Source organism: Engraulis encrasicolus, chromosome 6 (genome assembly GCF_034702125.1).
Source record: "Engraulis encrasicolus isolate BLACKSEA-1 chromosome 6, IST_EnEncr_1.0, whole genome shotgun sequence".
NCBI classification, from domain to species: domain Eukaryota; kingdom Metazoa; phylum Chordata; class Actinopteri; order Clupeiformes; family Engraulidae; genus Engraulis; species Engraulis encrasicolus.
In genome coordinates this window covers 11,715,046-11,742,521 of record NC_085862.1, presented here as the reverse complement: position 1 = coordinate 11,742,521, position 27,476 = coordinate 11,715,046, and the positions used below count along the sequence as shown (strand labels likewise).

The 27,476-nt window shown below is 43.2% G+C and overlaps 1 protein-coding gene across 1 annotated transcript; it reads left to right on the top strand.

Annotated features, from left to right (window-relative positions):
- Positions 1 to 7,728: 7,728 nt before the first annotated feature.
- Positions 7,729 to 23,231, top strand: selenof (selenoprotein F). The gene is made up of 5 exons (XM_063200620.1): positions 7,729 to 7,841; positions 17,700 to 17,867; positions 20,824 to 20,887; positions 21,842 to 21,891; positions 22,246 to 23,231. The coding sequence occupies exons 1-5, from the start codon at positions 7,794 to 7,796 to the stop codon at positions 22,375 to 22,377; spliced, it is 462 nt and encodes a 153-aa protein (XP_063056690.1). The 5' UTR covers positions 7,729 to 7,793; the 3' UTR covers positions 22,378 to 23,231.
- Positions 23,232 to 27,476: the final 4,245 nt, after the last annotated feature.

Here is a 27,476-nt window from a genome sequence, read left to right as displayed (position 1 = left end):
GTTGACCATGCGATACTATTACAGCCTTTATGCAACAGCCTTGCCACTTGCTATTAAGCCCCATTGTACCAGTTGTTTGTATTAGTTCTATGGTTTTTTGGCTGCAGTTCCAATGAGTTCTCCACTAGTCGCGCATCGGAGACCAGAATGAATGGGACCCAATGGAGCTAGATGCTAAAAATCTTAATTTTCACCCAGGTCTCATCAACAAAGCTCAGATTTGAATGTCGTTCTGGAGACTTCAATAAGGGTTTCACTCAACAGTTTAATAAAAAAGCACATATGTCCGTTTGATTTTTTACAGGAGGAGTTTTTGTTGCTCACTACTCGCTAGCATTTTGCTAAGGATGTGACGTCATAGACACTTAAAATCACTTTTTAAGCATATGAGTGTCTCAAAAAATCTAAAACTCAGCCGTGGGTATTTTCTATATAAAGTCTTTCGAAAGCAACATCCGAATTACACGAGAAAAAATCATATACTGAGATAAAGGCACCATGAGGGGTTTTGCGCCATAGGAATCCATTCATTCTGGTCTCTGGGCCGCCACGTGGATAAGGGTGGAACTGCAACTACAGCTCTTAATCTGCCATAGAACTAATGCAAACCTGCCTCGTTTCGGAAACCAGAAATACACCCTGAAACCAACCAGTGGCGTATCTAGACTTCCTAAAGAATCTATGGTACTATGTTCTTATGACGTCAGTGAACTTTGCTTGTAAGTGAGTAGACTTTATTAATTCCCACAGGGCAAATTATAGCCTATGGCAGCTGGTCATCCACACAACATACAGTATATTAGTAAGACAGTGACATAAGTTAATGTAGCACTTTTACAACACATAATACATATGAGTTAATAAATGATTAATTAAAAGTCCACAGACTGGGTGGCCAATACCATTTTGGTGACAATAAGGTTATAACAGGGGCTCTGAATTAATACATGTGAGGTTAATAGCACCTATGCGATGCAGGCCGATAACAGGATGTGCCTTTTGCCACATGGAATTAAGTGTGATTTTTTGGCATGCATCACATATCCATTCAATACTCATGAACGGCGTGACGTTTTCCATGTGCGTTACGCCCATTTGTGGGGGAAAACAACCCATGCAAGACAATAAATTTCGGGCACATGACGTCACACGTTGCGCAGCAGACATTTTGGAAGCGGGGCAGCCCATTGTTTACAGTGAGGACTTGCTTTCTTCTGCTAGTAGTTTGCTTTGTGTTTTACCGTTTCATTTGACCTCTGCTGTTGTTATGGTCGCCCGTTGCTGTGTCGTAGGGTGTAGAAGCGCAAGCTGTGACGGGACGGGGAATAAAATCCCAAATGGATTATCTTTTTACCGTTTTCCAACTTGGAGGCGTCTCAATGGAGAACAAATGTCCTCCATAACAAAGAGTCGCCGGCTAGCATGGGTCGCTGCTGTAAGACGGTCAAATATAACTTTCCACTCAATCCCGGTGTGGAGGTGTCTCTGGTCTAATACCCACAGATGAACTCGGGGAGGCAAACTTTGTGAAAAAATTCCTGTGCCTTCCTCAGACAGAACTCCCAGAAGCTGACATCTGTCAGGATACAGGCAACGTCTTTCAGTGTCCACACCACAAAGTCACAGTAGGTTGCACCTGTCACGAACATCTGTGTCTGCACTTGTGTGTAGTACCTATAACCTTGTTTGAGCTGAACAATGCCATCAACTCTGTGGAGACAAAAGTCTTTGTCTGCGTCACAAGCCTCCTGGACAGTGCTGTGTTTGTGCTTAGCAGGGCATTTCACTTCCAGGCAGCCTTGTCCACAGCTGTCACAGCTAACTAGGCCATCAGGTGAGGCGCCTACCTGTGGGAACGCCGGGTTTATGCAGAAGCCAGACTGCTCGATTGTCAAGTTATCTTGGTGTAGTGCTTGTTGTTGAAGGTATTCAGTGCGTGCTGTGTCTGTGCTTTGGGTAGCACACATTCTTGACTGTGGACACAGCTGGCTTGTCGATGTTAGAGACCAGAACTGCATGCATGGTGGAGGCAGTCACTATCCCTTTACCATAGCAACTAGCTATCAATATGGCGGCGTACCCAGAATTGAAGCGCTGTGCCCGTCCCTTATAAGTGAGTTCGCAATTACTAGTGCGCCTGCGCGAAATTGACCTAGCAACGCAAAACGGTAGATAAACAAATGCGTGGATACCAGATCCTGCCATCCCAAAGCGGTAGGACACTGAGCTGCACACCAGTAAACGAGGGAAATAAATGTCATACTTTGTGGATTTCGTAGTGGGGTAAAAGTGGTGCTTTCTGTAGATTTTAGAATGATTGCATTGCGATTCATGGGTGCCGCTTGTGCACTGTCGCCATTGCTGAAGTGTGCCGTTCTCCGTTATGCCATCTATCGTTGCTGCGCTTATCAATTCTGGTGACTGAGACCATCAAAATGACAGCCTGAATTAAGTTTTGAATAAAGTTTCATGGATAGACGATGACAGACAGTGGCCACAGGTGATTAATGAAGCTGTATCATGAACTGGTAGAATAAATTAATGAAACATTCAATTTAAGAAGGACATGTAAAGCTGTACTGAAGACATAGCTATGTGTGGGCTAACTGGCATCTCTTCAAAACGAGTTTGTTAATGAATTCTGGTTTCACTTAAAAAGTTCAAAAATGTCTTGTTTTCAACCCCAAGACCCTCCTTGATCTACCAGCAAAATGTAGAGTAATTTGGGGTTGTTAAATGGTTGTGTGAATTGTTTGTTGTTAACGATACATATTCCGATTTAGCTAGCAACCCGGATAGTTAGCCTTCTGTTAGTTACCAGACATCTCTCCAAAACGAGTTCGTTATTAAATACTGGTTTCACTTACAAAGTTCAAAAATGTCTTGTTTTCAACCCCAAGACCCTCCTTGATCTACCAGCGAAATTTTGAGTAATTTGGGGTTGTTAAATGGTTGTGTGACTTGTTTGCTGTCAATATGACATACTCGGATTTAGCTAGCAACCCGGATGGTTAGTCTTCTGTTAGTTACCAGACATCTCTCCAAGACAAGTTCGTTATTAAATTCTGGTTTCACTTAAAAAGTTCAAAAATGTCTTGTTTTCAACCCCAAGACCCTCCTTGATCTACCAGCGAAATTTTGAGTAATTTGGGGTTGTTAAATGGTTGTGTGACTTGTTTGTTGTCAACATGACATACTCGGATTTAGCTAGCAACCCGGATAGTCAGTCTTCTGTTAGTTACCAGACATCTCTCCAAAACAAGTTCGTTATTAAATTCTGGTTTCACTTAAAAAGTTCAAAAATGTCTTGTTTTCAACCCCAAGATCCTCCTTGATTTACCAGCGAAATTTTGAGTAATTTGGAGTTGTTAAATGGTTGTGTGACTTGTTTGTTGTCAACATTACATAATCGGATTTAGCTAGCAACCCGGATAGTTAGCATTCTGTTAGTTTACCAGACATCTCTCCAAAACAAGTTCGTTAATTAATTCTGGTTTCACTTAAAAAGTTCAAAAATGTCTCGTTTACAACCCCAAGACCATCCTTGACCTACCAGCGAAATGTTGAGTAATTTGGGGTTGTTAAATGGTTGTGTGAATTGTTTGTTGTCAACATTACATGCTCGGAGTAACCCGGCTAGATAAAATATCTGACATGCACGTTTTATTGTATCCCGGGGCAACGCTGTTTTGTTTATCTCTCAAAATGGCGAATATTACCCATAATGCATTTCGCGCCGGTAATTGCGAACTCACTTATTGGTGATGTTGGGGTTTAATAAACGAAAGAGACGGACCTGTAGACTAGCGTTGTTCACGCGCAACATGCCGAAAACATGTTGTGTTGCCGGCTGTTCAAATAACTGCCAAACAGCCGTAACTGAAGCATGTGTACTGTGTTCATTTAGGGTAGCCGATGTAGCATGTAAGTTGATGAGACTTTCGGTTTGTTTTCCCCCCAAAAAGGGCGTAACGCACATTTATAACCAAAGTACCCGGATGGCCGTTCATGAGTATAAGCAGAGAGATTTTGGTATAAGTGAGTTCGCAATTACCAGAGCCATCTATTCATGACTCTGGCAATTACCGGCGCGAAATGCATTATGGGTAATATTCGCCATTTTGAGAGATAAACAAAACAGCGTTGCCCCGGGATACATTTAAACGCGCATGATATTTTATATAGCCGGGTTACTCCGAGCATGTAATGTTGACAACAAACAATTCACACAACCATTTAACAACCCCAAATTACTCAACATTTCGCTGGTAGGTCAAGGATGGTCTTGAGGGTGAAAACAAGACATTTTTGAACTTTTTAAGTGAAACCAGAATTAATAAAGGAACTTGTTTTGGAGAGATGTCTGGTAACTAACAGAATGCTAACTATCCGGGTTGCTAGCTAAATCCGAGTATGTATAGTTCACTACAAACAATTCACACAACCATTTAACAACCCCAAATTACTCAACATTTCGCTGGTCTTGAGGTTGAAAACAAGACATTTTTGAACTTTTTAAGTGAAACCAGAATTAATAAACGAACTTGTTTTGGAGAGATGTCTGGTAACTAACAGAATGCTAACTATCCGGGTTGCTAGCTAAATCCGAGTATGTATAGTTGACTACAAACAATTCCCACAACCATTTAACAACCCCAAATTACTCAAAATGTCGCTGGTAAATCAAGGAGGATATTGGGATTTAAAACAAGACATTTTTTTTACTTTTTAAGTGAAACCAGAATTTAATAACGAACTTGTTTTGGAGAGATGCCTGGTAACTAACAGAAGACTAACCATCCGGGTTGCTAGCTAAATACGAATATGTAATGTTGACAACAAACAATTCACGCAACCATTTAACAACCCAAAATTACTCAACATTTCGCTGGTAGATCAAGGAGTGTCTTGGGGTTGAAAAAAAGACATTTTTTAACTTTGTAAGTGAAACCAGAATTTAATTATGAACTCGTTTTGGAGAGATGTCTGGTAACTAACAGAAGGCTAACCATCCAGGTTGCTAGCTAAATCCGAGTATGTAATGTTGACAACAAACAATTCACACAACCATTTAACAACCCCAAATTACTCTAAATTTCGCTGGTAGATCAAGGAGGGTCTTGGGGTTGAAAACAAGACATTTTTGAACTTTTAAAGTGAAACCAGAATTCATTAACAAACTCGTTTTGAAGAGATGCCAGTTAGCCCACACATAGCTATGTCTTCAGTACAGCTTTACATGTCCTTCTTAAATTGAATGTTTCATTAATTTATTCTACCAGTTCATGATATAGCTTCATTAATCACCTGTGGCCACTGTCTGTCATCGTCTATCCATGAAACCTTATTCAAAACTTAATTCAGGCTGTCATTTTGATGGTCTCAGTCACCAGAATTGATAAGCGCAGCAATAGTTCTAAATGGCATAACGGAGAACGGCACACTTCAGCAATGGCGACAGTGCACAATGGCGGCGCCCATGAATCGCAATGCAATCATTCTAAAATCTACAGAAAGCACCACTTTTACCCCACTACGAAATCCACAAATTATGACATTTATTTAACTCGTTAACTGGTGTGCAGCTCAGTGTCCTACCGCTTTGGGAAGGCAGGATCTGGTATCCACGCATTTGTTTATTTACCGTTTTGCGTTGCTAGGTCAATTTCGCACAGGCGCACTAGTAATTGCGAACTCACTTATTGTTATGGTCAAATAACTCTTGCTCAAACTCATCTGACCACAGTGTGATTTCCCAAAATGCCTTAGCATGTCCAGATGTTCTCTTTGCACAAGTCATAGAACTTATTGCTTATTACTTAGCCTATTCTTATTTCCGAAAGAATACACATAAAAGCTTTTTTATACATCACCCATCCAATGAGCTTGTGTAGAAGGCTGCACTATCAGTAGCGCAAGCATGTTGAATAATGGAAGAATCGCTCACAAGGTGATACAAGCATAAAACTTGGCACAAGTGTTCATTAGGACATGCTTATCAATATCAGGGGTGGAGGCAGTCATAATTCCATGTTGCATAGCAACCGTTGCTAGGTAAAGCACTTTCCCTAGCAACCAGTATCAATTATGCCATTTCTGATTGATTTTGTGGTACGAAGGCATCTGTACCCTGAGTCATTGTCTTAAAATCGCTGTAGCAATACTTCAAGAGGTTATATATGGCAAATATGTACCATAATGTCCTTATCCACCCAAAATCATTGCACATTTTTCAGCAAAACTGTGCTCTTACCCTGCTAATTGGGCCTTCACACTTCACCTTACTGGTGCAATGTGCAGTTAATGAAGATTGGCAACAGGCTGGTCCACTTGAGCCATGAAACTTCCCACTCTAAAATGACAGGTGTTTCCATTATTTTGTCCAACCCCTGTGTTTTTCACACAATTGCTATGATTTCAATGGAAAAAAATGACATCAAAGGGGCCATTGTTGCACATGTTGCTACCTCTTGAAGGATTCATGTAGTGATTTTAGGACACACGGTCAATATTCAGATCACAATACAATACATACAATTGCTCGGAACCTGTTTTCATTGATGCTGGTTGCTACTGTAAGGAAAAGGGTGCATATTTGTAATATGGAGCCTTTCTCAGCATTGCTACAGTGATTTTAAGACAATGGCTCAGGGTACAGATGCCTTAATACCACAAAATCAATCAGAAACTGCATAATTGATGCTGGTTGCTAAGGGAAATGCTTTACCTAGCAACCGTTGCTATGCAACATAGAATTCGGAGTGGCTCCACCCCTGATATTGATAAGCGTGTCCTAATGAACACCAGTGCTAAGTTTCATGCTTGCATCACATTGTGAGCGATTTTTTTCACCCATTGCTTGCACTACAGTAGCTATGTTTTAGTTTGATAGTGGTGTGTTCTGTAGCTTGCCTGTTACCATTCTTACCCACACATTTTAACAAGTTTTCAACAGGCCGCATTTTCCTTTCACAAGGACCATATGGCCTCCCATGCTTTCCTTTCCGATAGGTTTCCATTTCTGATTGTAGAGAAATTGTCCAAGGTAACATTCTCTGTGTTCATTGTAATGCTATAGTCCATGAATGTCAAACTCAAGCCCAGGGGCCAAATCTGGCCCACAGAGTCAATTTATTTGGCCCGCAAGATAATTTCAATTGTGTATTACCATATTATGCCTTGAAAATGAAATGAGTTGTGTGTCACAGGAATTTGAGTGGAACAAGGCCAGTGAAAGAGCTCACAGTCATATGCAAAAGAATATGTGCAGGCACATTCGAACTAATGTCTCACATTCGTAGCGTAGGCCTATGCAAAATAATATGCGCAGGCACATTGGAACTTGGCCCTCGATCTTGCAAAGTCATTAACACAAGTTTTAGCCGCAACTAGTGGATGGTATCTATAACTATTTTGAAATGAAAAGTGTGGCCAGATTTTTGCAAAGTCTTTTTTTTAAAAAATATATACATAAAATAAATGTATAAACTAATGTTACTCTAAGTCCCAATATATACTAAGAATTGCGAATAGCCCACTGTCACATATCTGCCCTATTATGAAAACATTTTTATTTTTTTATATACTGCGCGATTGTCTCACGAAACTACAGCAATTTACGATGAGACCTCATAGGGATCATAAGACAAGGGGAAGGTAACCTGTAACTTAAAAGGCTCCGGGTACTTTTGTTTTGAACGTTTGGCTAGCCATCTTGGTAGCACATTTCCATATCCGGTTTACTTGCTCATTGTTGTCGGCTTCACTACTGCGTGGCTTCGGGATTCGGGAAGATGGCGGCGGCGGTGTCTGCGCTGTCGCTTTTGTCACTATTACAAATAGTAAGTTATTGTTGGTTTTTATTTGTGACTGAACACTCTCACGTGTTTCTCTATCTCTGTGTATAGTTTTGCTGAGTTGATCACGCAAATCGGCGAACGAAGGCAGTGTAAAAATGAGATCACAACCCCCGGAAGCAAAACGAATGTAGCCTAAAGACAAAACACGTCAGCACAACTTCACTGGCAAACTGTATTTTCTCGGAGAAACACAACTAGCATAGAGTTCTAATTATGAACTCGTGAAATTGGAAAGGGAGAGATCCGTTTTGCATGTGACTTAGACTGTTTTGTTTCAGTTGTTTAAATGCTAACATACATGCTTTTGTTAACAGATACTGAAATGCATTAGCCTATTTCGTCGAAACATCCTGCTTAACGGACGTGCAGTTAACTTTTAACTTATATGAAACGGACTCAAGCAGGCACAGGAGGCGGACTTTCTTTGGACGGCAGTTTATTTCCTTAACACATGAGAATTGGCATTACTGCAGCATCCGAGCCAGGGAATCGCTTTTCTCGACTGACTCCAATCATTTTAACACAGCAATGAAACAAAATACAATTCACCACTGGAGACATACCTTAACAGATCAGAATGGGCATTACTGCAGCATCTGTACAATAAAAATAAAAGTAACATTAATTTCACGAAGAACCGTATGCAACGTCATAGTTCCAGAGAGGGAGAGAGGCAAGCAGAATGCTCAGGCATGGAATCATTGCGGTTCGGAAAACCGATCAAACATTCAGAATTCTAAAGTACCATGCCACCAGAATACATGCATATACAGTGCCATATAACAGTGATACATAGTAGAGGTAAATATGATGTGAATTCTCATGCATACTTGCATAATTCATCCACAAAACGAACACTATGCTAACACATCTACTGCAGGTGTAGGAAGATGCTAATCTCCCAAAAGATCCTCGTGGTTAATAGAAAATGTAAATAACTTTCTTTACAACTTAGTAAATTTCCTGCATATCCCCACAGCGTGTACACAATTACATCATTAATAAGATACATCAAGTACACAGTTTACATTGCATTTTACGAAGAGGAAACAATAATTGAAAACAGAGCACATTAAATAGTAAACTTACCCGAGCCAGGGAATCGCTTTTCTGACTCGGCTACGGGAACCCCAGAGGGTCAAAACGCAACAGACCTGCAGTTCTCCGAAGTGCCACAAGGTGTCTCCAACGAACAATATTCTGCTCAATAATGGCAAAACTCATAAAAACTATATATTTCTCAACAGCATTTTCAACTCTGTTACACCCACCTCCCCTGAATTTTGCCAAATTAGAGCAGCAGCCATAAACTACATGCAGAGGGAAATCTACACACCGTAAGGAGGGTCGCCAAAAACTAGGGCAGCCAACCACAAGGTATCCAAGGAGGATGACATGGAGGAAGATTAAAGAATCCCACCAATCAACTGGCAGCAGGGTGCCTTCTACACCCCACAAGACCCACCCCCTCTGTTTCTCCAAGGCCACTACAAAACAAAACAAAAAAAAGAAGTGGAATAAGACATAGAGTTCATAAATCACAGTGGGGAAAACTAAGCTACGGAGGACCTAGAAATGGTCTGCACTACGGGGTGTGTGTGAGAAATGGCCTGTCGTGACATTGTGTGTATCAGTCTGTTAACTGGTTTGATAATGCGACCAAACCTAGATCTCAGCCGTGTGGGGAAACTGGGATTGTTAGACAACGGACCTGAAGCTACTGTGTCACTCTGTGTGTGACTAACATCGGACCTGTGCGTTGTTACTGACTCCCTGTCATTGTGTGTGTGCGTGAACGTCTCTGCATCTGAGCCACAACTAATGGACATTTTTCTTGAGTCACCGGTGGCAACAGTGTTGCCAGTGTCAGGTGCCGGTGTATAGATGGGGGCAACAGACTGATCTTCTGTGCAGTCCACACTCAACTCCATGTCACTAGAGACTCCTTCACTCTCTGATCTCCCATGCGAGCTCTCCGGGAAGGGCGACTGAGCAATCCATTCGACAGTTCTTCTCGCACTGTTTGTCGGCTCTGGGACAGTCGACTGCTGCGCACTGTCGCTGTGCACCTGAAGTTCCAGAGTAGAGTCATGGCCAGGATATTCAGCATGTTCGCTATGCAAGGAGCTGTTCTCTACAGCAGATGAGGCCCCATGTGAATCTGAGAACTGAGGGGAGGGTGAGGAATCAGGAGTGCTTGTGCCACCCACGGGCAGGAAATTCACCAGCATCAACAGGTTACGGTGGACGACCCTCTCCTGTCCAGTGATCGTGTCCTGAATTTTGTAAGTGTGAGTGTCACTATTTATGTTTACAACAGTGTAGATGGTTGATTCCCATCGATCCGCCACCTTTCTCTTCCCTCTTTCTCTCTTGTTCGCAACAAGTACACGGTCACCTACAGCAATGGTTGGGCCTTTCACCCGTCTGTTGTAGAGCACTGTGTGACGTTGTTGTTCCTTTTTGGCATGTTCCTGTGCTATCAACATGGCGTCCTTCAGATCTTTCTCTAGGGACGCAACATACTTGTCGTAACTGACTACATCAGGATCGTTCAAGACTGTACGAAACAGCACATCAACAGGCAAGCGTGGAGTACGTCCAAACATTAAATAAAAAGGGGCATACCCTGTCGTCTCATGAACCGTGCTGTTGTACATGAATGTCAGTGTCTGAAGTCGTCTTGGCCAAGTGACTTTGTTGTCTGGGGTAAGGGCGCGGATCATGTTGCCAAGAGTTCTATTAAAACGTTCCACACTGCCATTTCCCATGGGGTGGTATGGGGTAGTGTGAGACTTGCGCACCCCAGACAGCTGTAAAAGCTCCGCGACCAGCTCGCTCTCAAAGCTTGGTCCTTGGTCGCTGTGGATCCTCTCTGGGAGACCATACACACAGAAATATTTCTCCCAGAGGACTTTCGCTACCTGCTTGGCTGATTGGTCTCGGCAGGCAAAAGCTTGGGCTAATCTGGTAAAATGGTCAGTTATGACCAAAACGTCAACAGATTTGTTGTGAGAATCTTCAGCCGACCAGAAGTCGATACAGACCAGTTGGAGTGGCCTGGTAGAAGTAATGCTTTCCAGGGGGGCCCTGTCAACAGGTTCAGCTGTCTTGCTGACAATGCAACGTTTGCAATTGCGGACATGGTCTCTCACATCCCTATCGAGACTGAGCCAAAAGAACCGCTGCCTGGCAAGCCCGAGACTTCTGAACTGGCCCTGATGACCAGCATCCTCATGGACACCCCTCAGGACGTCAGCTTTAAGGGAGCCTGGGACAACATATTGGTGACGCTTGAACTTTGTGACTTGGTCCCTTGACAGTCTGTAAAGTATTCCATTACTTAAGACAAGTTTCTCCCAGTGCTTTAAATACCGTATGACTGTAGTTGATTCATATGCTCGCTCTCTCCTGGAGGGTCTGCGACGTCGTTCCACGTAGTGCAGGACACGCGAGAGAGTTCTGTCCCCAAGTTGCGCATCACGCAGCTCCGCCTCCGTGAAAGCAGGTAATGAATCTTGCCCATCAGGGATCAGTTGCGGCACATGATGGAGGGCCTCAATAGCACGTGTTCTAGCCCCAGTCTCCCATTGGACGTGCGACTGCAGAAAGGCAGACATTTCGTCTGTGCCAACGGACATGGTCTGGACATGCAAAGGGGCTGTAAAAGGGGATGCGTCAACCTGGCCAACACCTTGATGTGAATCGTAATGACTGGAGCTGCGGAAGGTGTCTTGAACAGAGCCGCATGTCACTCCCTGGACTTCAGACAGCAGACTGTTGTATGGCTCCTGGAGTAGTCTGCGACTGATTCTCTCCTTCACGAAAGGCGGACGGCTACAGGCGTCAGCCACCACATTCTTTGGGCCAGGAACATATTTAATGTCAAAGTCGTAGCCGGCTAACTTGGCAACCCAGCGTTGCTCACAGCAGTCCAGTTTCGGCTTCGTCATTATGTGAGTCAACGGATTGTTATCTGTCCACACTGTGAACCTGTGACCTTTTAGCCAATGACTGAACTTATCAGTGACAGCCCACTTCATGGCCAGGAACTCTAAGCGGTGTGCTGGGTAATTCTTCTGTGACTGTGACAGTGATTTACTGGCAAAGGCAATGGGTCTCGCCCTGGTCTCTCCCTCCTTTATCTGAGACAGCACAGCTCCTATGCCATCCAGGGAAGCATCGACAGACAGCATAAGGGGGCGACTGAAATCAGGGTGGGCCAGCACAACTGATTCGGCCAGTGACAGTTTCAAACTTTGGAACGCTTCTTCCATTTCACCAGTCCAGTCCACAGCACTCAACCTCCTGCTCTGGGTTCGGGCTTTTGCAGTTGTTTTCCTGCCTCTTTTGCACTTCTGACCAGACAAGAGAGAGAAGAGGGGCTTGGCAATGGCAGAGTAATTTGGCACGAAGTGCTGGTAGTAATTGACCATCCCCAGGAAGGATCTGATCCGTTTTGCTGAGGGAGTCACTCCATCTGCTTCCATCAGGTCCCCACGTGACATCTTCATGATACCCTCAATCTTACTGGGGTCAGTGGATACACCAGTCTCATCTACGACATGCCCAAGGAACCTCACAGATTTTCGTAGGAAAAAGCACTTTTTGGGGGCTAACTTGAGATTGTGACTACGCAGCCTGCTGAACACCATCTCCAAGCGTTCCAGAGCACTTGCTTCATCAGGGGCAAAGACCAGCAGGTCATCTAAGTAGCAAAGTAAGCTTAAATAATTCTGGTCCCCAAAAATGCATGTCATCATACGCATAAAACTGCCAGGGCTATTGCATAGACCTTGTGGTAAGCGATTGTACTCGTATAAGCCCATTGGAGTGGTAAAGGCAGAGTATTTCTTGTCGTCTTCATGAAGTGGCATATTGTAAAACCCGGACGTAAGGTCCATGGTGCTAAAAAGTGCATTGCCACCGAGAGCACCCAGGCAGTCGGCCTGATGAGGCAAGGGGTGCGCATCTTTAAAAGTGCGCTTGTTCAACCAGCGAAAATCTGTGCAGACACGGAGATCTCCGTTCTTTTTCCACACCAGCACTAGAGGAGATGCGTACTCACTGGTGGATTTCCGGATTATCTCCTTCTCCTCCATTTCATTCAGCACCTGACGAAGCTTCTGATACTGGCTTGGCGGAACCCGCCTGAATGGGAGTCGAAATGGCCGGTGATCTGACAGGTGAATGCGATGAACGAAGCCTGTTGCCTCACCACAGTCGAGATGGTGGCGTGAGAAGATATCATTATAGCGGACAACTAAGTCCGTCAGCTTGTCCTTGCACTGCTCAGTTACATCACAGGGGGCTAAGTCAATGTCAGTCAATCCAACTGATTGTAATTTATTGTCAGCAGAGCACTCAACGTTTGCAGTGGCAGTTCTGAGGGAACAACTGGCCAGGGGAACCTCAGTGGTGGTGTCATCCATGTCCTCCAGTGCAATGCAGGGGAAAACATCAGCCAATTTGGCATTTCGTCTGACTAGGACGGACTTGTCAGAGGTGTTGATGACTTTTATTGGGACCCATCTGTCTTGCCATAGCGACGTGACCATTCTCGCAACGAGAACACCTCTTGGAGCTGAGCGGCATGTCGTTAACTCTGTCATAACTGTGCTTCCAGGGGATACTGCGGTAGACCTGGGTAGTCTTCCCCATAGCAGGTACTCACGGCCAGGCTCCAGGCACACAGCTGAGTTGCTCCTGACAGTGCCTATTCTGTAGGGGACATCCTCGCCTCTCCAACGGTCCAGACCCGCTAGCATGGACAGGTAGCGCTCAGACTCTGTGTCTCCAGCAGGGCAGGGTGCCGACACAGCCTTCCAGTAGGCATCACAGTTCTTGTACTTTTGGAGAATGTGTTTTATGACATTAGTGCCCAGAATCAAGTCATCATGCTGGCCTTGTACAACAAGAGTGGGTACCTCAATTTTGCAGCCATACACTTCCATCTGCACATGCACAGCTGACTCGGGTTTGACACGACGACCCCCACAGCCAATCAGTACGACATCTGTGCTGAAATGATCTTTCGATGTTACCACCCCTGCTTCTCTAAGTCTCGTCACAGCATCTTCGCTGATGGTACAGGCCATGGAGCCACTGTCAAGCATAGCATTCAGCGTCACTGTTTTGCTAACAATCACAGGAGTGTAGAAAAGACTGTCACTGCCATTTACAACTTGAGTGTTCTGAAAGATAACATTCTTAGAGTCAGTACATGAGAGCTTGCAAGCAGCATAAATGTTTTCTGCATCAGAGTAATCATCAGAGCGGGAGTTTGAATTACGACCCATACTGCCTCCCATCGAATACGGGCCATCTAGTTTCCCGCAGGCCGAGGCTCTGGGGCAGGCATGTTGCATGCTGCTTTCGTATGACCAGGAGCGAAGCAGTTAAAGCACAGTCTTTCTGACTTGCAGTGGGTGACAGTTGAGTGCTTACTGTCATTGCAGACACGGCAGGCCTTCTCACGACGGCCACCTTGGAATCCACGACCACGGGGGGGACCACCACGCCTCTGTACTGTATTCATCATCTGCTCCATCATGGCCACCATGCGATTCAGAATACTATCCTCTGACGCCTGACTGTTCTGAAACACAGCTGATGTGGGAGAACACATGGGTGGGCAGTGCGTCTGACTGGGGGGATATATCTGACTCTGAGCAGTGATGGGAGGGGGGCATGGCATGTGATAAGTAGGGCTAGCAACAGCGGCAGCTGGCGGGGGAGAGAGACTGTGGGGGGTGGAGTACTGAGCATGACTCTGACCAGGCAAGGGCTGACTGTATAATGCTGCATCATGCTGCATGTCAAGAAGAGTGGCGGTGTGACTCTTTACCTGCGCATCACTACGTATCTTGCCAGAAGATCGCTGCTCTCTCTGATAGTCATCAATTCTCAACTGGATGTCTTTTGTATTCCACTCCTGAATAGGCTTACACTTAAAGATTGAGGAGAGCTCGGGGTCTGAACAGTGCTTGACAAACATGCGTGCCACCTCCTCGCTTTGGTTCTCCATACCTCTGCCTTGTCTGCGGAGACCATCAGCAGCCAGCTCAGCGGCCTTGTTCACTCTCAGCCAATAGTCGACTGGACTCTCCCCGGGTTTAGGTAAGGTGGAGTAAAAGTCTGCCAGCGGGAGGCATGATGAAGAGTCACTGAAATACTGCATGAGCATATCATAGATGAGGTCAGGGTTCTGTCTCACATTTAGGCTCGAATCACTACGCAGGGCAACTCTCACAACATCTTTTGCTTTGCCCATTAACTTCCCCAATATCTCTTCAGCCTGCTCTTCCACAGGACATCTCTGTTTTCTGAGATAAGCTTTCATTATGTCAATCCAGTCCTGGACAGGGTATTTGTCAGAAGCGGCACCTCTGAAGAACTCAGGCTCTTTGTCTGATTTTACATGTACTGTGACTTGTGAGTCTGTCTGCGTAGCAGTGTGAGAATCAGTGCTTGTGTGTGTGACTGCTGTGTTGGGCGATGTAGTGCTCTGGACTCCACTGTTTAAGTTGATTGCACCAGCAGACAGTAATTTGGCCACAATGGATTCACCTATCTGGGCTCCTAACTGTCCTACCATGTCAGTGAGGTGGCTAATAGCAGCAGTGTCAACGCTGTTGGGTGTGGATGTGAGATGCTCCCCCTCCATAAACTGCCCAACAGGAGAACCACCCAGGTCACAACTTAAACCTGTTCCCCTACCGCTGCCAGCTACTAATGGAGAAAAACCCACCTCTTTCCTATCCAACCCATGTCCCACAGCACCACTAACACTCCGCTGCCACAGACCCAAACCACCTCTACCCATTTGCAAAACAGGAGTATTGAACATATTTGGCTCATCACTATGATCCGCTGCTCCCTCTGCCATGCTGATATCTGCGTTGTGTTTAAATCAAAAGAGAAGAAGAGGAAGGAAAAAAAATAGAAAGAACAAAGAGGGGAAAAAACAGTAATATGAGATATATGAAAACAACTCTGACCAAACTTGATCTCGTACACTTGAGCTGGAAACTCCAGGCAGCATCCACGGTGATCGGCGTCAGGCTGATCCAGATGATCGACAGGTCACGGCACCAGTGAAACGGACTCAAGCAGGCACAGGAGGCGGACTTTCTTTGGACGGCAGTTTATTTCCTTAACAGATCAGAATGGGCATTACTGCAGCATCCGAGCCAGGGAATCGCTTTTCTCGACTGACTCCAATCATTTTAACACAGCAATGAAACAAAATACAATTCACCACTGGAGACATACCTTAACAGATCAGAATGGGCATTACTGCAGCATCTGTACAATAAAAATAAAAGTAACATTAATTTCACGAAGAACCGTATGCAACGTCATAGTTCCAGAGAGGGAGAGAGGCAAGCAGAATGCTCAGGCATGGAATCATTGCGGTTCGGAAAACCGATCAAACATTCAGAATTCTAAAGTACCATGCCACCAGAATACATGCATATACAGTGCCATATAACAGTGATACATAGTAGAGGTAAATATGATGTGAATTCTCATGCATACTTGCATAATTCATCCACAAAACGAACACTATGCTAACACATCTACTGCAGGTGTAGGAAGATGCTAATCTCCCAAAAGATCCTCGTGGTTAATAGAAAATGTAAATAACTTTCTTTACAACTTAGTAAATTTCCTGCATATCCCCACAGCGTGTACACAATTACATCATTAATAAGATACATCAAGTACACAGTTTACATTGCATTTTACGAAGAGGAAACAATAATTGAAAACAGAGCACATTAAATAGTAAACTTACCCGAGCCAGGGAATCGCTTTTCTGACTCGGCTACGGGAACCCCAGAGGGTCAAAACGCAACAGACCTGCAGTTCTCCGAAGTGCCACAAGGTGTCTCCAACGAACAATATTCTGCTCAATAATGGCAAAACTCATAAAAACTATATATTTCTCAACAGCATTTTCAACTCTGTTACACCTATCAATAGTTATTATGAGTTTTGTTGAATTGCAGCCTAACAACGAACCATCCATGTGCGTTTCTCGACTGCGTCGTTGATGACCAAGTTATACACTTACTTGGTTTGCAATGCAATTTCCCATTGCCTAGTGTTTAGCAACGATGCTTTCGTCATTGTGAGGAGAGACTAGGATGTCGAATGATGATGTACTGGACTCTGGAGGTGGAGTAGAAGTACCAGTATCAAGAAAATGACTTGAGTAGAAGTAATACCTAGAACTGTTCTTCTAATACCAAACTTAAGTATACAAAAGTTGTCAACATGGCTTATAAGTAGACATTAAAAAAAAAAAAAAATACTACTACTGTAAGCCTCCTATGAGTAAGTACCGGTACTGAAATATACTGCTCAAGGTCTGAAAGTGAAAGTATGTTTACAAAAGTAACTGTTGCGTAAGTTAAGCCTAATGGTAAACTTTAGAGCTGCCCAGATGCATAATTCTCAGAAAGGCAAAGGGCTCTCTCGCTTTAACAGTAACCGCTGCCTCCGAACTTACGCATGCTTTACTGTAATAAACTACTTACTTCAGTATGCATGTATCGGAGTGAAATGGTTTGTCATCATCATAAATTTGAAGTGATGTAAAAGTGGGAGTAAGAGGGGAAAAATAATGCTCCATTAAGTACAGGTACTGGATTTTAGTATTTAAAGGTGCACTGTGTAAGAGTTTCACTAGTTAGTTACTGTAATGTAAGATGCCCATTCTACAGTATTTTAAAACCCATTTCACAACTATCCTGAGTACTTGAGTATTTCAACCTTGTTATTACAACTCTGGGCATGGCATTAATGATAATTGTTGTCGTTTGTACCCCTTAGGTGTCCAATGTAGGAGCAGAGCTGGCTTCTGAGGCTTGCCGAGAGATGGGCTTCTCCAGCAATCTCCTGTGTAGCTCTTGTGACTTGTTGGGACAGTTCAGCTTAAATCAACTTGCCCCAACATGCGGACAATGCTGCCAAGAAGAAGCACAGCTGGAGTCTGTAAAGGTGAAACAAAATATTCTCCCACTTTGTTTCATCAATTGTTTTGATGTAGCAGTAGTGTTGTAGACAAAACGTGCTTCTGAAACGGCTCCCATTGTCTGCCTTGTCGTTGTGAGCATCTAGGGCCCATAACATTCTCATAAAAGACCTTCACACCCAGGATATTGACTGTTCAGAATATATGACATGGTATCAAAAAAAAGGCAGGACGCCAAGGCACTCTTCTTAGATAAAACCGCTTTATTATAAAGGCCTAGTTCATGTTTGAACTTTAATTCAAAATACTGCCACTGCCAACATGTTTCGCCCCACTACAGGGCCTTCATCAGGGCACAAGGTGAATCAAGCAGACTTGCTACACTGCTTGATTCACCTTGTGCCCTGATGAAGGCCCTGTAGCGGGCCAAAACATGTTGGCAGTGGAGGTATTTTTAATTATTTAAGTTCAAACATGAACTAGCCTTTATAATAAAGCGATTTTATCTAAGAAGAGTGCCTTGGCGTCCTGCCTTTTTTTTGACATTTTCTACGTCTTGGCCAAAGAGCACCTTCAGACCACCACCAGTTTCACCACTTGAACGCCGCAGCCCTCCAGCCCTCTACTTTTTTATATGACATGGCTAGGGATGCACGATGTATCGGTCAGATGTATCGGTATCGGCCCATATTAAACATTTCTCAACACATCGGACATCGGTCCGATGGGTGAAACTGGGCCGATGTTAACGCCAACGTTTTTTTATATGTTACGTTTTCTAAAAGATTGGACTTGTCGATGACTTTCATTGTTTGTCTTCTAGTTTGTCTCTATTTTTTATCTAATTTTACAGGGAGTTAAAAAGTCTTTTTGGAAATAAGAGAGCATTCAAAAATTCAGTTTGTTTGCATCATTGTCAGTCTATATTAAATGTTATCTCTTTTTAAAAAAAAAAACATTGGTATCGGTTATCGGCCAAAACCGCAATATCGGTATCGGCCGAAATTTTTCGCACCGTGCATCCCTAGACATGGCATATTGGTTTATTTGGCAGGGGCCATGTACAGGACAGTTCCAGCACCAGAGTTAGCTACAAAGCTAGTTTGCATCTGTGGTCCCTGGGCAGGAAGCGATCACACACACATAATAACATGGACGATACATGCCCTGCTATTCCACAAGTTCAAACTAAAAGCAGTCAGACTAGTGTGTGTACCTCAATGTGATTCACTAGTCCAAATGGGGATAAATGCAGAGAAACAATTTCCCCTACCTAGGGGACCAAAATTGGCTCCAATTCAAATTGGCTCCAATTGGCTTCATAATAAAGCAACATGTTCAATCACATCATCCCATAATCTCTTCAATGATGCACGTACGGAGCAACATATGACGCATGACAATACGGCAGGTAGCAGCATATAGGTCAATGATCTTTGATTAGTCTTCAGCCATGCTTTCAAGGATAGTTTTAATTGGTTGACGCTTGTACTATGTCTAATATGAACTGGAATTGAGTTCCATTTTTCAGCAGCACTAACAAAAAGCTGACTGATCAAAAGAGGTTCGGTACACAGGGCAGGAATAGTGAGACTGAGAAGGAGTTTCTTTCCTCAAGCCACGTGTGTCTATATTTCTGATGACTAAACATCATAGTATACTTTTATCTTGTGAAATGGGCTACTTCTAAGGGGGCTGCATTGTCCAAAAAAAATCTCTAACATTTTGCATCACACAAAGAGCCATGGAATTTACAGTGGTGGCAGTCGGGGTACAGGAAGGCTGTTGGTAACATGATTCATGTAGATTCAAATCATTCTAGGCAGCGGCTTTCCTTTTGCTAGAGACTAAAGGGCTCTGCATACTTCACGTGCGCACTTTGGCGCGTTTGGCGCGAGAACCATTAATGACGTCATCACTTGCGCCAGACTATTCATACTTCAAAAGCGCCCCACAAGGGCTGTGAGCGCCCTACAGGCTTTCGCTCGCATTGTCGGAAGTGCCCTCTGCTGTTCATGAGAGAAACGGCAGTATCTTTCGCAACTCGCAGCGTGAGTTCTACGGATGTATAAAATAGAAAGCCAAACACGGCTGCTGTAGGGCTACTGAACGTCTGACTTATGACTTACCACATTGAAACATATTTTTTGTTGTAGCCTACATTGCCAGATCATTCCAAGACCATGTGAGAGCATTGTTCTGGCGGCAGAATTTATAAATAGATCGCCGAACACAACATGCTTCTGAACAAAGTAAACAATTGTTTCACTGAACAACATTTAAGAGAGAAGATAAAATAACTCTCTAGGACATTTTATTATCCTCAAAATGATGCAGGATCCATTCTGTAGTAGCCTACAGTAGTTGTAGCCTCTCTTCGCAACTCCTGCTTTGTCTGCCTACCTGCATGGTCGCTGGTGGCGCACGCCAAGTTACAAAAAATGTGGGGTGCACGACGTCGCGCCACGGCGTGTGACGTCATTTTGGGTCACGTGACGGCGCGAGTGAGGTCGCGAGTGAGGTCGCGAGTGAAGTATGAAGGAGGCTAGCGCCAGTCACGCCAAGTATGAATCCGCCTTAACACAGAACCACTACATAACAAGCAAAGATTAAAAATGAATTAAAATAAATGGCATTTACCTTAACTGCACTTTCTGTGTTTGACTCTGACTTTCTGGGACTATTTTGGAACTATTGCTTTCTCTCAGATGGTGCACTTCAGGCATTAAGAAACCAATACGCCATACACACTGAAACTTAGTGCCTGGAGTGCACAAGTGCGCCATCTGAGACACAGCAAACGTCAATGGAGATCTGTGTTAAAGGCTCCATGAGCTGCCATCTTTGTGTAAAAATGTAACACTGAGGTCAATGGGATTAGCCTAACTCTTACTTCCATGGCGCCGGAGTGTTTGTAGTCTGTCTTTAGAAGTACATTTCGTGCTAGCATTAAACCATTTTCTCTTGTGGTTGCCTCAACAGCGCTACCCAGGAGCGATCTTGGAAGTCTGTGGATGAAGACTGGGCAGATTCCCACAAGTCCAAGGTACTTCTCACTATTACTCACTATTGCTGAAGATTCTATTTTATAACAGCCTGAGGTTTTTCTTCTCGTGTCTATTGAGGCTTTGATGTACACGATGCAACAAAGCAATAAAGCATAGTTTTTATCTGTTAACATACAAACACTAGGGTTAATATTTTCCCCCCAAAATGACCAAACTTATTTAATGTATTTATTCAATTATTTATATCATTGTTGATTTTTAATTTGAGGTGAATTCTATTACCTGTACTGGCCATGAAATAGCCACTGTTGCATATTTGGCCATACATGAAAACAAGCAAACAAATCCCCCAAAAATGACTGGAATTAAATTTCGGGACAAAGACATTTCCCTGGATTCCTGGGATATAAGCAGCAATGCGGCATTGAACAGGGGTGCCAACACAACCAAAAAGACTGAGGCTGCGGGTTGGCGCAGCGACCCCCGCGGCGTAGACAACACGCACACACACAATTTGTACAATGTAACCAATCTATAATAACACCTCTGCCCCCATACATATCTTTTATAAAATTAGTAGCTGGATCCCAATCCATCTTCATTTTCCCCACCACAGTCAGTCCATCTCCACGCTCCCTGCCTCTGCTACCTGAAGGCTACTTCTTCCCTCCTGCTGCCTAATAGGCATATGGCTACAGCTCTCATATTCTTGCATATTGTTTAATCAACTGACCCCAGTTTCACATCTTCCCTTTTGGTCTGTTCAAAGTACAATAAGTTCAGCAGTCAAAGATGTAAAAATCATTATTATATGTAATTCAAAATGGCGGGCGCTCCACCTATTCATGTATTAGGTCTTAGAAAGTGATGGGAGTATTAAATATTGATGGAGGTGGTAATTATTGATGAAAATCTGAAGATAAATAGTCTTCTACCCCATTGAAGTGACACAGCTTAATTTGCATTTACTGTTATTATTCTTTTAAATGCAGCATTTGTCCGAAGTGACAAGCCGAAGATGTTCAAGGGTCTGCAAATTAAGGTAACGTCTGTGTGTCTGTCTGTCTGTCTGTCTGTCTGTCTGTCTGTCTGTCTGTCTGTCTGTCTGTCTGTGTGTGTGTGTGTGTGCGTGTGTGATTGTATGGATGTCAACAATTAATGAAAGAAGAGTGGGGAACATGTCTACCACCTTTGTATTAAAGAATATGAAAAATACTTTTAAATGATGTATCTAATCTTCATTTTTTGGGATTTGTTTATTTATTTTATTTTGACCCATTGATTGAGGGGGGGGGGGGTGTCAATGATCAACTGATCAACTAAGCCATTAAATGAATTGATGGATAATTTTCAACCCTAACATGGAGCTGTTGTTTTGCTTTGTTTTGTTTTCTAGTATGTCAGAGGCTCTGACCCTGTGCTGAAGCTGCTGGACAACAATGGGAATATCCTGGATGAACTCAGCATCACCAAGTGGAACACCGACAGCGTGGAGGAGTTCCTTAGTGAGAAGTTGGAGCGTATATAAGATCCTTGCCACCTCAGAAATCATGTACCCTTGCCCTAACCCTAACCCTAAACTAAGAAGCTGGTTCAACCAGGACCCTGTTTCTCGAAAGCTGTTTCTGCTAACCAGTTAGCCGCTTACTTGGTTTCCAATGGGAAAATGCATTGCAACCAAGTAAGTTGCTGACTTTGTTAGCAGGGATGTTGTCGAGAAACGCACTTGTGGTAAACCATCTAATCGAAGAACCTGTAGTCCTCATTGTCTTAACTAAATGATGTCTGCAGGTACATCTATGAGCAGGTTTACCACTTCCTGAAGGTGAACTAAGATTAGGTTCATCATTATGTTCTTAGCATAACCCGATGGATTTGTATGAAATAAGACCTGGTAAATGTTCACAACACATAATTGACATAACACCTCAACAGTTACATTTTGTTGTCTGTAAAATGGAAGCTTGGGTGTCGTAAAAAAACAATTGTGACCATTATGTCTGGCACGAACTGCCCGAAATTGACCTCAACTTCATCAGTTAATTTAGTAATCCGTTTGATTTTCAGTCCTCCCGTTTGATTATTTTTTTAAAGTAATTTTTATGATAAGAACGTAACATTGCTATTTCCCATTGCACATTATCGTTTTATTTTGTCTGCTGCCCTGAGTGTGCCCATACTTAGGTATACATTAATGAAGACCCCTCATGAAACCGAAACAGGGATGAGGGGTCGGAAGTCCAGTGTACCTTTTGACTGGCATTTACGAAAAAGGACTTCACTCAGACACACATTCACATCTGTACTAAATTTCTTTTGTCTTGTGTATTCAGAAAGAAATGGTTTAGACATTCCAATCAATAAAAGTTGTTAAAGATCAAAGGAATGCTTGAATTTAATTTACTAACAATTAAGTGGGCTCTTAATCAGCCGGATATCAGTACAAATCCTGATGCTTGTCCTGTCTGATGGAGTACTGAACATTCTGTGCTCTAAATGTTTACTTTTTTATGTCTTCATCTACCCTTTTGCAATGGCATGAATTCACCAGAAGCGACTAGAGACACCAGCAACGGAAGTAATTGACTTTGTAGTATGGAGGAGCTGACGGCAGAAGAGACAAAAGCGATGTTTGCAGAGAGCAAATGGCTATGATGTAGTTTGCTGACAGCCACCAAAGCCAATCTGAATGTTTGAATGCTTGCATTCTGCTTTTAAATGGCATACTTTAGTCGGTGTTATCGCTCACGTTGCTCTTGCTATAAACACTTCCAGCGACAATTTTTAGCTTTGGTCTCTTTTGGTGTGTTCGCGAAGTGTAAGACTACATCAATTTGCTCCCAGAGAGTGATTAAAAAAAAGAAAAATGTCCGGTTTAGACCATACAAATTCGACTTTGTATCGTGGAGTAATCTAGCAATCTAAAAATCTGAACATGTGATAACATGATAACAAACAAACATGTGATAACTAATAGTTTAAATGTGATTGATCTGAGGGCATATCTGCTGTTGTTGGTAGTCATTCTTTAGTGGGATTTGTCCACTACTTGTCGGAGGGTTTCTAGTTTGACCAGTTTTCATTAATGGCACATTGCACTACAAGTAGGCTAGTAAGACCTGAGTGCAGTGATGTAGTCTACGTAGAACGCGGGTATAAGGAGTATATCCACTTCTAAATTTCAGGGATATCAGTATACCCACTTAAAATTGATTGATCCATTGTTTTGAATAGCACAAATATATACAGTATACCCTCTTCAAAAAATGCTCAAATATACAGTATACCCACCATAAAAAAAAGTAGACTACGCCACTGCCTGAGTGTTGAAGGTTCGATTAACAGGATAACAGCAGTTTTGTTCAAAGTATTGCAGTTCACACAATATTATGGGTGGCATATCAGAGTTCAAAAAAGGACAAATTCTAAGTGTGCGTGTTGCTGGTGCATCTTTGACCAAGACAGCACACCTTTGTGATGTATCAAGAGCCATGGTATCCTAAAAGTGGTAGCATGTCATTTTTCCGACGCCTCTTTGGTCTGCCTACCACCAAGAAGGATGAACCACATCCTCTTCCGTCCACAGTTAACCCTTTTGAACGTGTTTCAGTCTTCTTGGTGGTATGGAGCCTGACCGGGAGCGTGTCGTTCCCACAGCCCATTGGTCCCATATCACTTAGGGCATATTCACACCAACCACGTTTGGTCCGGACCAAAGGACCAAACGGACCAGGTTCGGACCTTTTGGGATGGTCTGAATACAAACCAGCGAATCCTGGTCCGGACCAAACAAGCGGACCGAGACCGAGCTGAAAGGTCGGACTCGGTCCGGATCAAACGAACCCTGGTGCGGACCTTTTGGAGGTGTGAAAGCAGACCGGACCTAAACCCAGACTTTTTGCTTTTTTGTACCTCGGGAGCTTCCGTCGTTTTTCCAGATTAATGGGAAACAGAGTGTAAACAAAGCGACTCCACAACTTGTCATGTCCATGTCTTTGGTGTAAATTCGACAGAGTGGTTTGTTTGCAACAATATTAATATTAATAAAATAATAGCCTAAACTATCGCAATCGTGGGCGTAGGCTACATTATTGTAGGCTACGGTCATTCATATTTTCAATGAGGATGGCTTGTCAGTGGAGCACAGGAAAGGAAAAAGAGAGTTAATTTACCTATCACAGCATTTTAAATGTTGATTGGGGCAAATCCGAAAAGCATCTTCTGAAGAAACGGAAGAAAACACTGTACTCCGCACAGTATGGATTCTGATAATGATAGCAATAATTACGACATGGCACTTATCCCCCTGGCTTGCTAGCTGTGCGTTGGATGGGTGTAGGCTAGTGGAATAGCCTAGGCTACTTGAAGAAGTTGTGATGAAGACAACGAAGGTAATTCATTAATTTACCCGCTGTGGTGGCATGTTGGCAAGTTTGTATGATCCAAACGCTATGCCCGTGCTCATCATGTTATTTTTTTTCTTGATGGAGTGCGTGAAATATTGCTGCAAATGGTAGCCAATATTCCAATACAAACGTATCCAAATGACAGTGGAGCGCACTGTTTATTTTCGAGAAGAAAGAATGGCGTGGTGCGTGGAATAAGCTCGCCAATGTTTCACATTGAGCCTGTTTTGCGTTGTTCCCAGACATCCCAAGTGTAAAACACTGATTGCAGGGAGGTGGTTATCCTAATATTGATGACTAAACCAGCCAGCAATCTCGCCCGCACGCTATATGACATTATAAGAAAGAAAGAAAGAAACAGCTGATAAAATGTGGCTATCCCAACTCGCGGGATCAATCAATTGGCTTTCAGGAAGACTCCCTTCATGTCATGAGCTTCAGATAGTCTGCGCTATATTTCGTGTGAGCGCTATGCCATACATGCCGTGAACGTTTAATTTACATGCCGCTGAACTCTTTGGATGCTTGTAGTCCTATTTGGACATAGCATTAACTTGTTGCGCGTGTCGTTTCTGACCAATAGCTGAACGACCTCAGGGCGCGTGGCTTTCTTGTCGATTTTGGTCCGCTTACTGAAATGTACACAGTCTGAAAGCCAACCGCACCAAATTTTTAAAATTAGGTTCGGACCAAACAAAGTGAACTATCGGACTTTCCTGGTCTGAATACGCCCTAAGATTAACATTTTTTTAGGCTCATTGGTCCCGCAGCATATTCCAGCTGCTCATGTTCCCACATTTTTAAGAATGAATTCAAATTTCAAGGCCCTATGTTCCATGGCAGGGACAAGGGCACATTTTCTCACTTTACTCGGAAAGTGGGAACAGGGTGACTTGTGTAACATCATTTCTTATACATGTGGGAACATTGAGCAGCAGGAACAAGCTGTGGGACCAATGAGCTGTGGGAACATGGAACTGACCTCCAGGCAACAGCTCCAGAATTGAGTACAGCAGGCGTCACAACGTGGTGCCCGCAGGCACCAAGTAGCCCTCCAGGAGTTCTGAGGTGCCCACCAAGGATGTTAATAAATAGTGAGGACTGCAAGATTCAAGTCACAGTTAATGCTTTTCTTCATCTAAATATGAGATTATTTCTTTACAACCTATAAAGAATATTTCTTTATAACATATAGCAAACCATTAAATCATAGTGTGACTTGAGAAAGATGCCAAGATATCGGTAGAGGATTTTGAATAAAAAAGTAGCCCTCCAGTAGCCCCCAGTAGCCCTCGGGTAGCCCTAAGTAGTCCCCAGACCCATAAAGGTTGGGGACCCCTGGAGTAGAGGATGTAAATTCAGTTGTAATGCACCATGTGTTTATCCATAATTGCAATATTATAATTTATAAATGTGTGCATAGTACTAAGGTTTGCAGTAAAAATGTTTTGAGTTGTAGGCTACATGGTTATGGAGTCTCAAACGATTGTGCATTAACCGTGGACAGTACGCCAACTATTGCAATCTATCAACCATCAATGCACCTGATTACTAGGCCTTATGCTGTTATTCGTACTGACCATGAATAAGCTTAGCCCTACGTAAAGATTGCAGGGATGTTGTAATTTTAATGGCAATAGTGTCAAGTGAGGTTAATATGCATTTTTTTTCAAAAGCACTGGTTCCTGTCCGGATGTATGCATTATTATTATTGTCCTAGAAGTGTGAACATGTTTCTCTCTTTGAACCCATTGACCCTTTCAAATAGTTTCCTATGTTGTCTCATAAATGATGTCTCATCTTTGTCATTGGACAAAATATCTGAGACACACTGTCATTTTAGTGTGGGAAGTTTCATGGCTCAAATGGACCAGCCTGTTGTGTCTCAGATAGGCTATTTTGTCCAACCCCTGTCATATCCCCCTGTATCACCACCATGTCTGGTTAAAAATTGTGCGTGACGTAATATCAGAATTGAACTATTTACTATTGCACAATCAATCACTTTTCCAAGATGAGCCGAAAAACACCCATGACACAATTTGCACCAACGTTAACGTGTTATCTTGCGTCTAAAAGAATAGCTTTCCAAGTAGGTGCGCGTCTCCCCGTTGACTAGATTACGTGATAAAGCTTGAGTAAGATTTCCGTACTTTTATTTTGAAAACAATAACTCGAGCGGCCGCTATGTTGACATTTATTTTATTGCGGTGAACTTCAC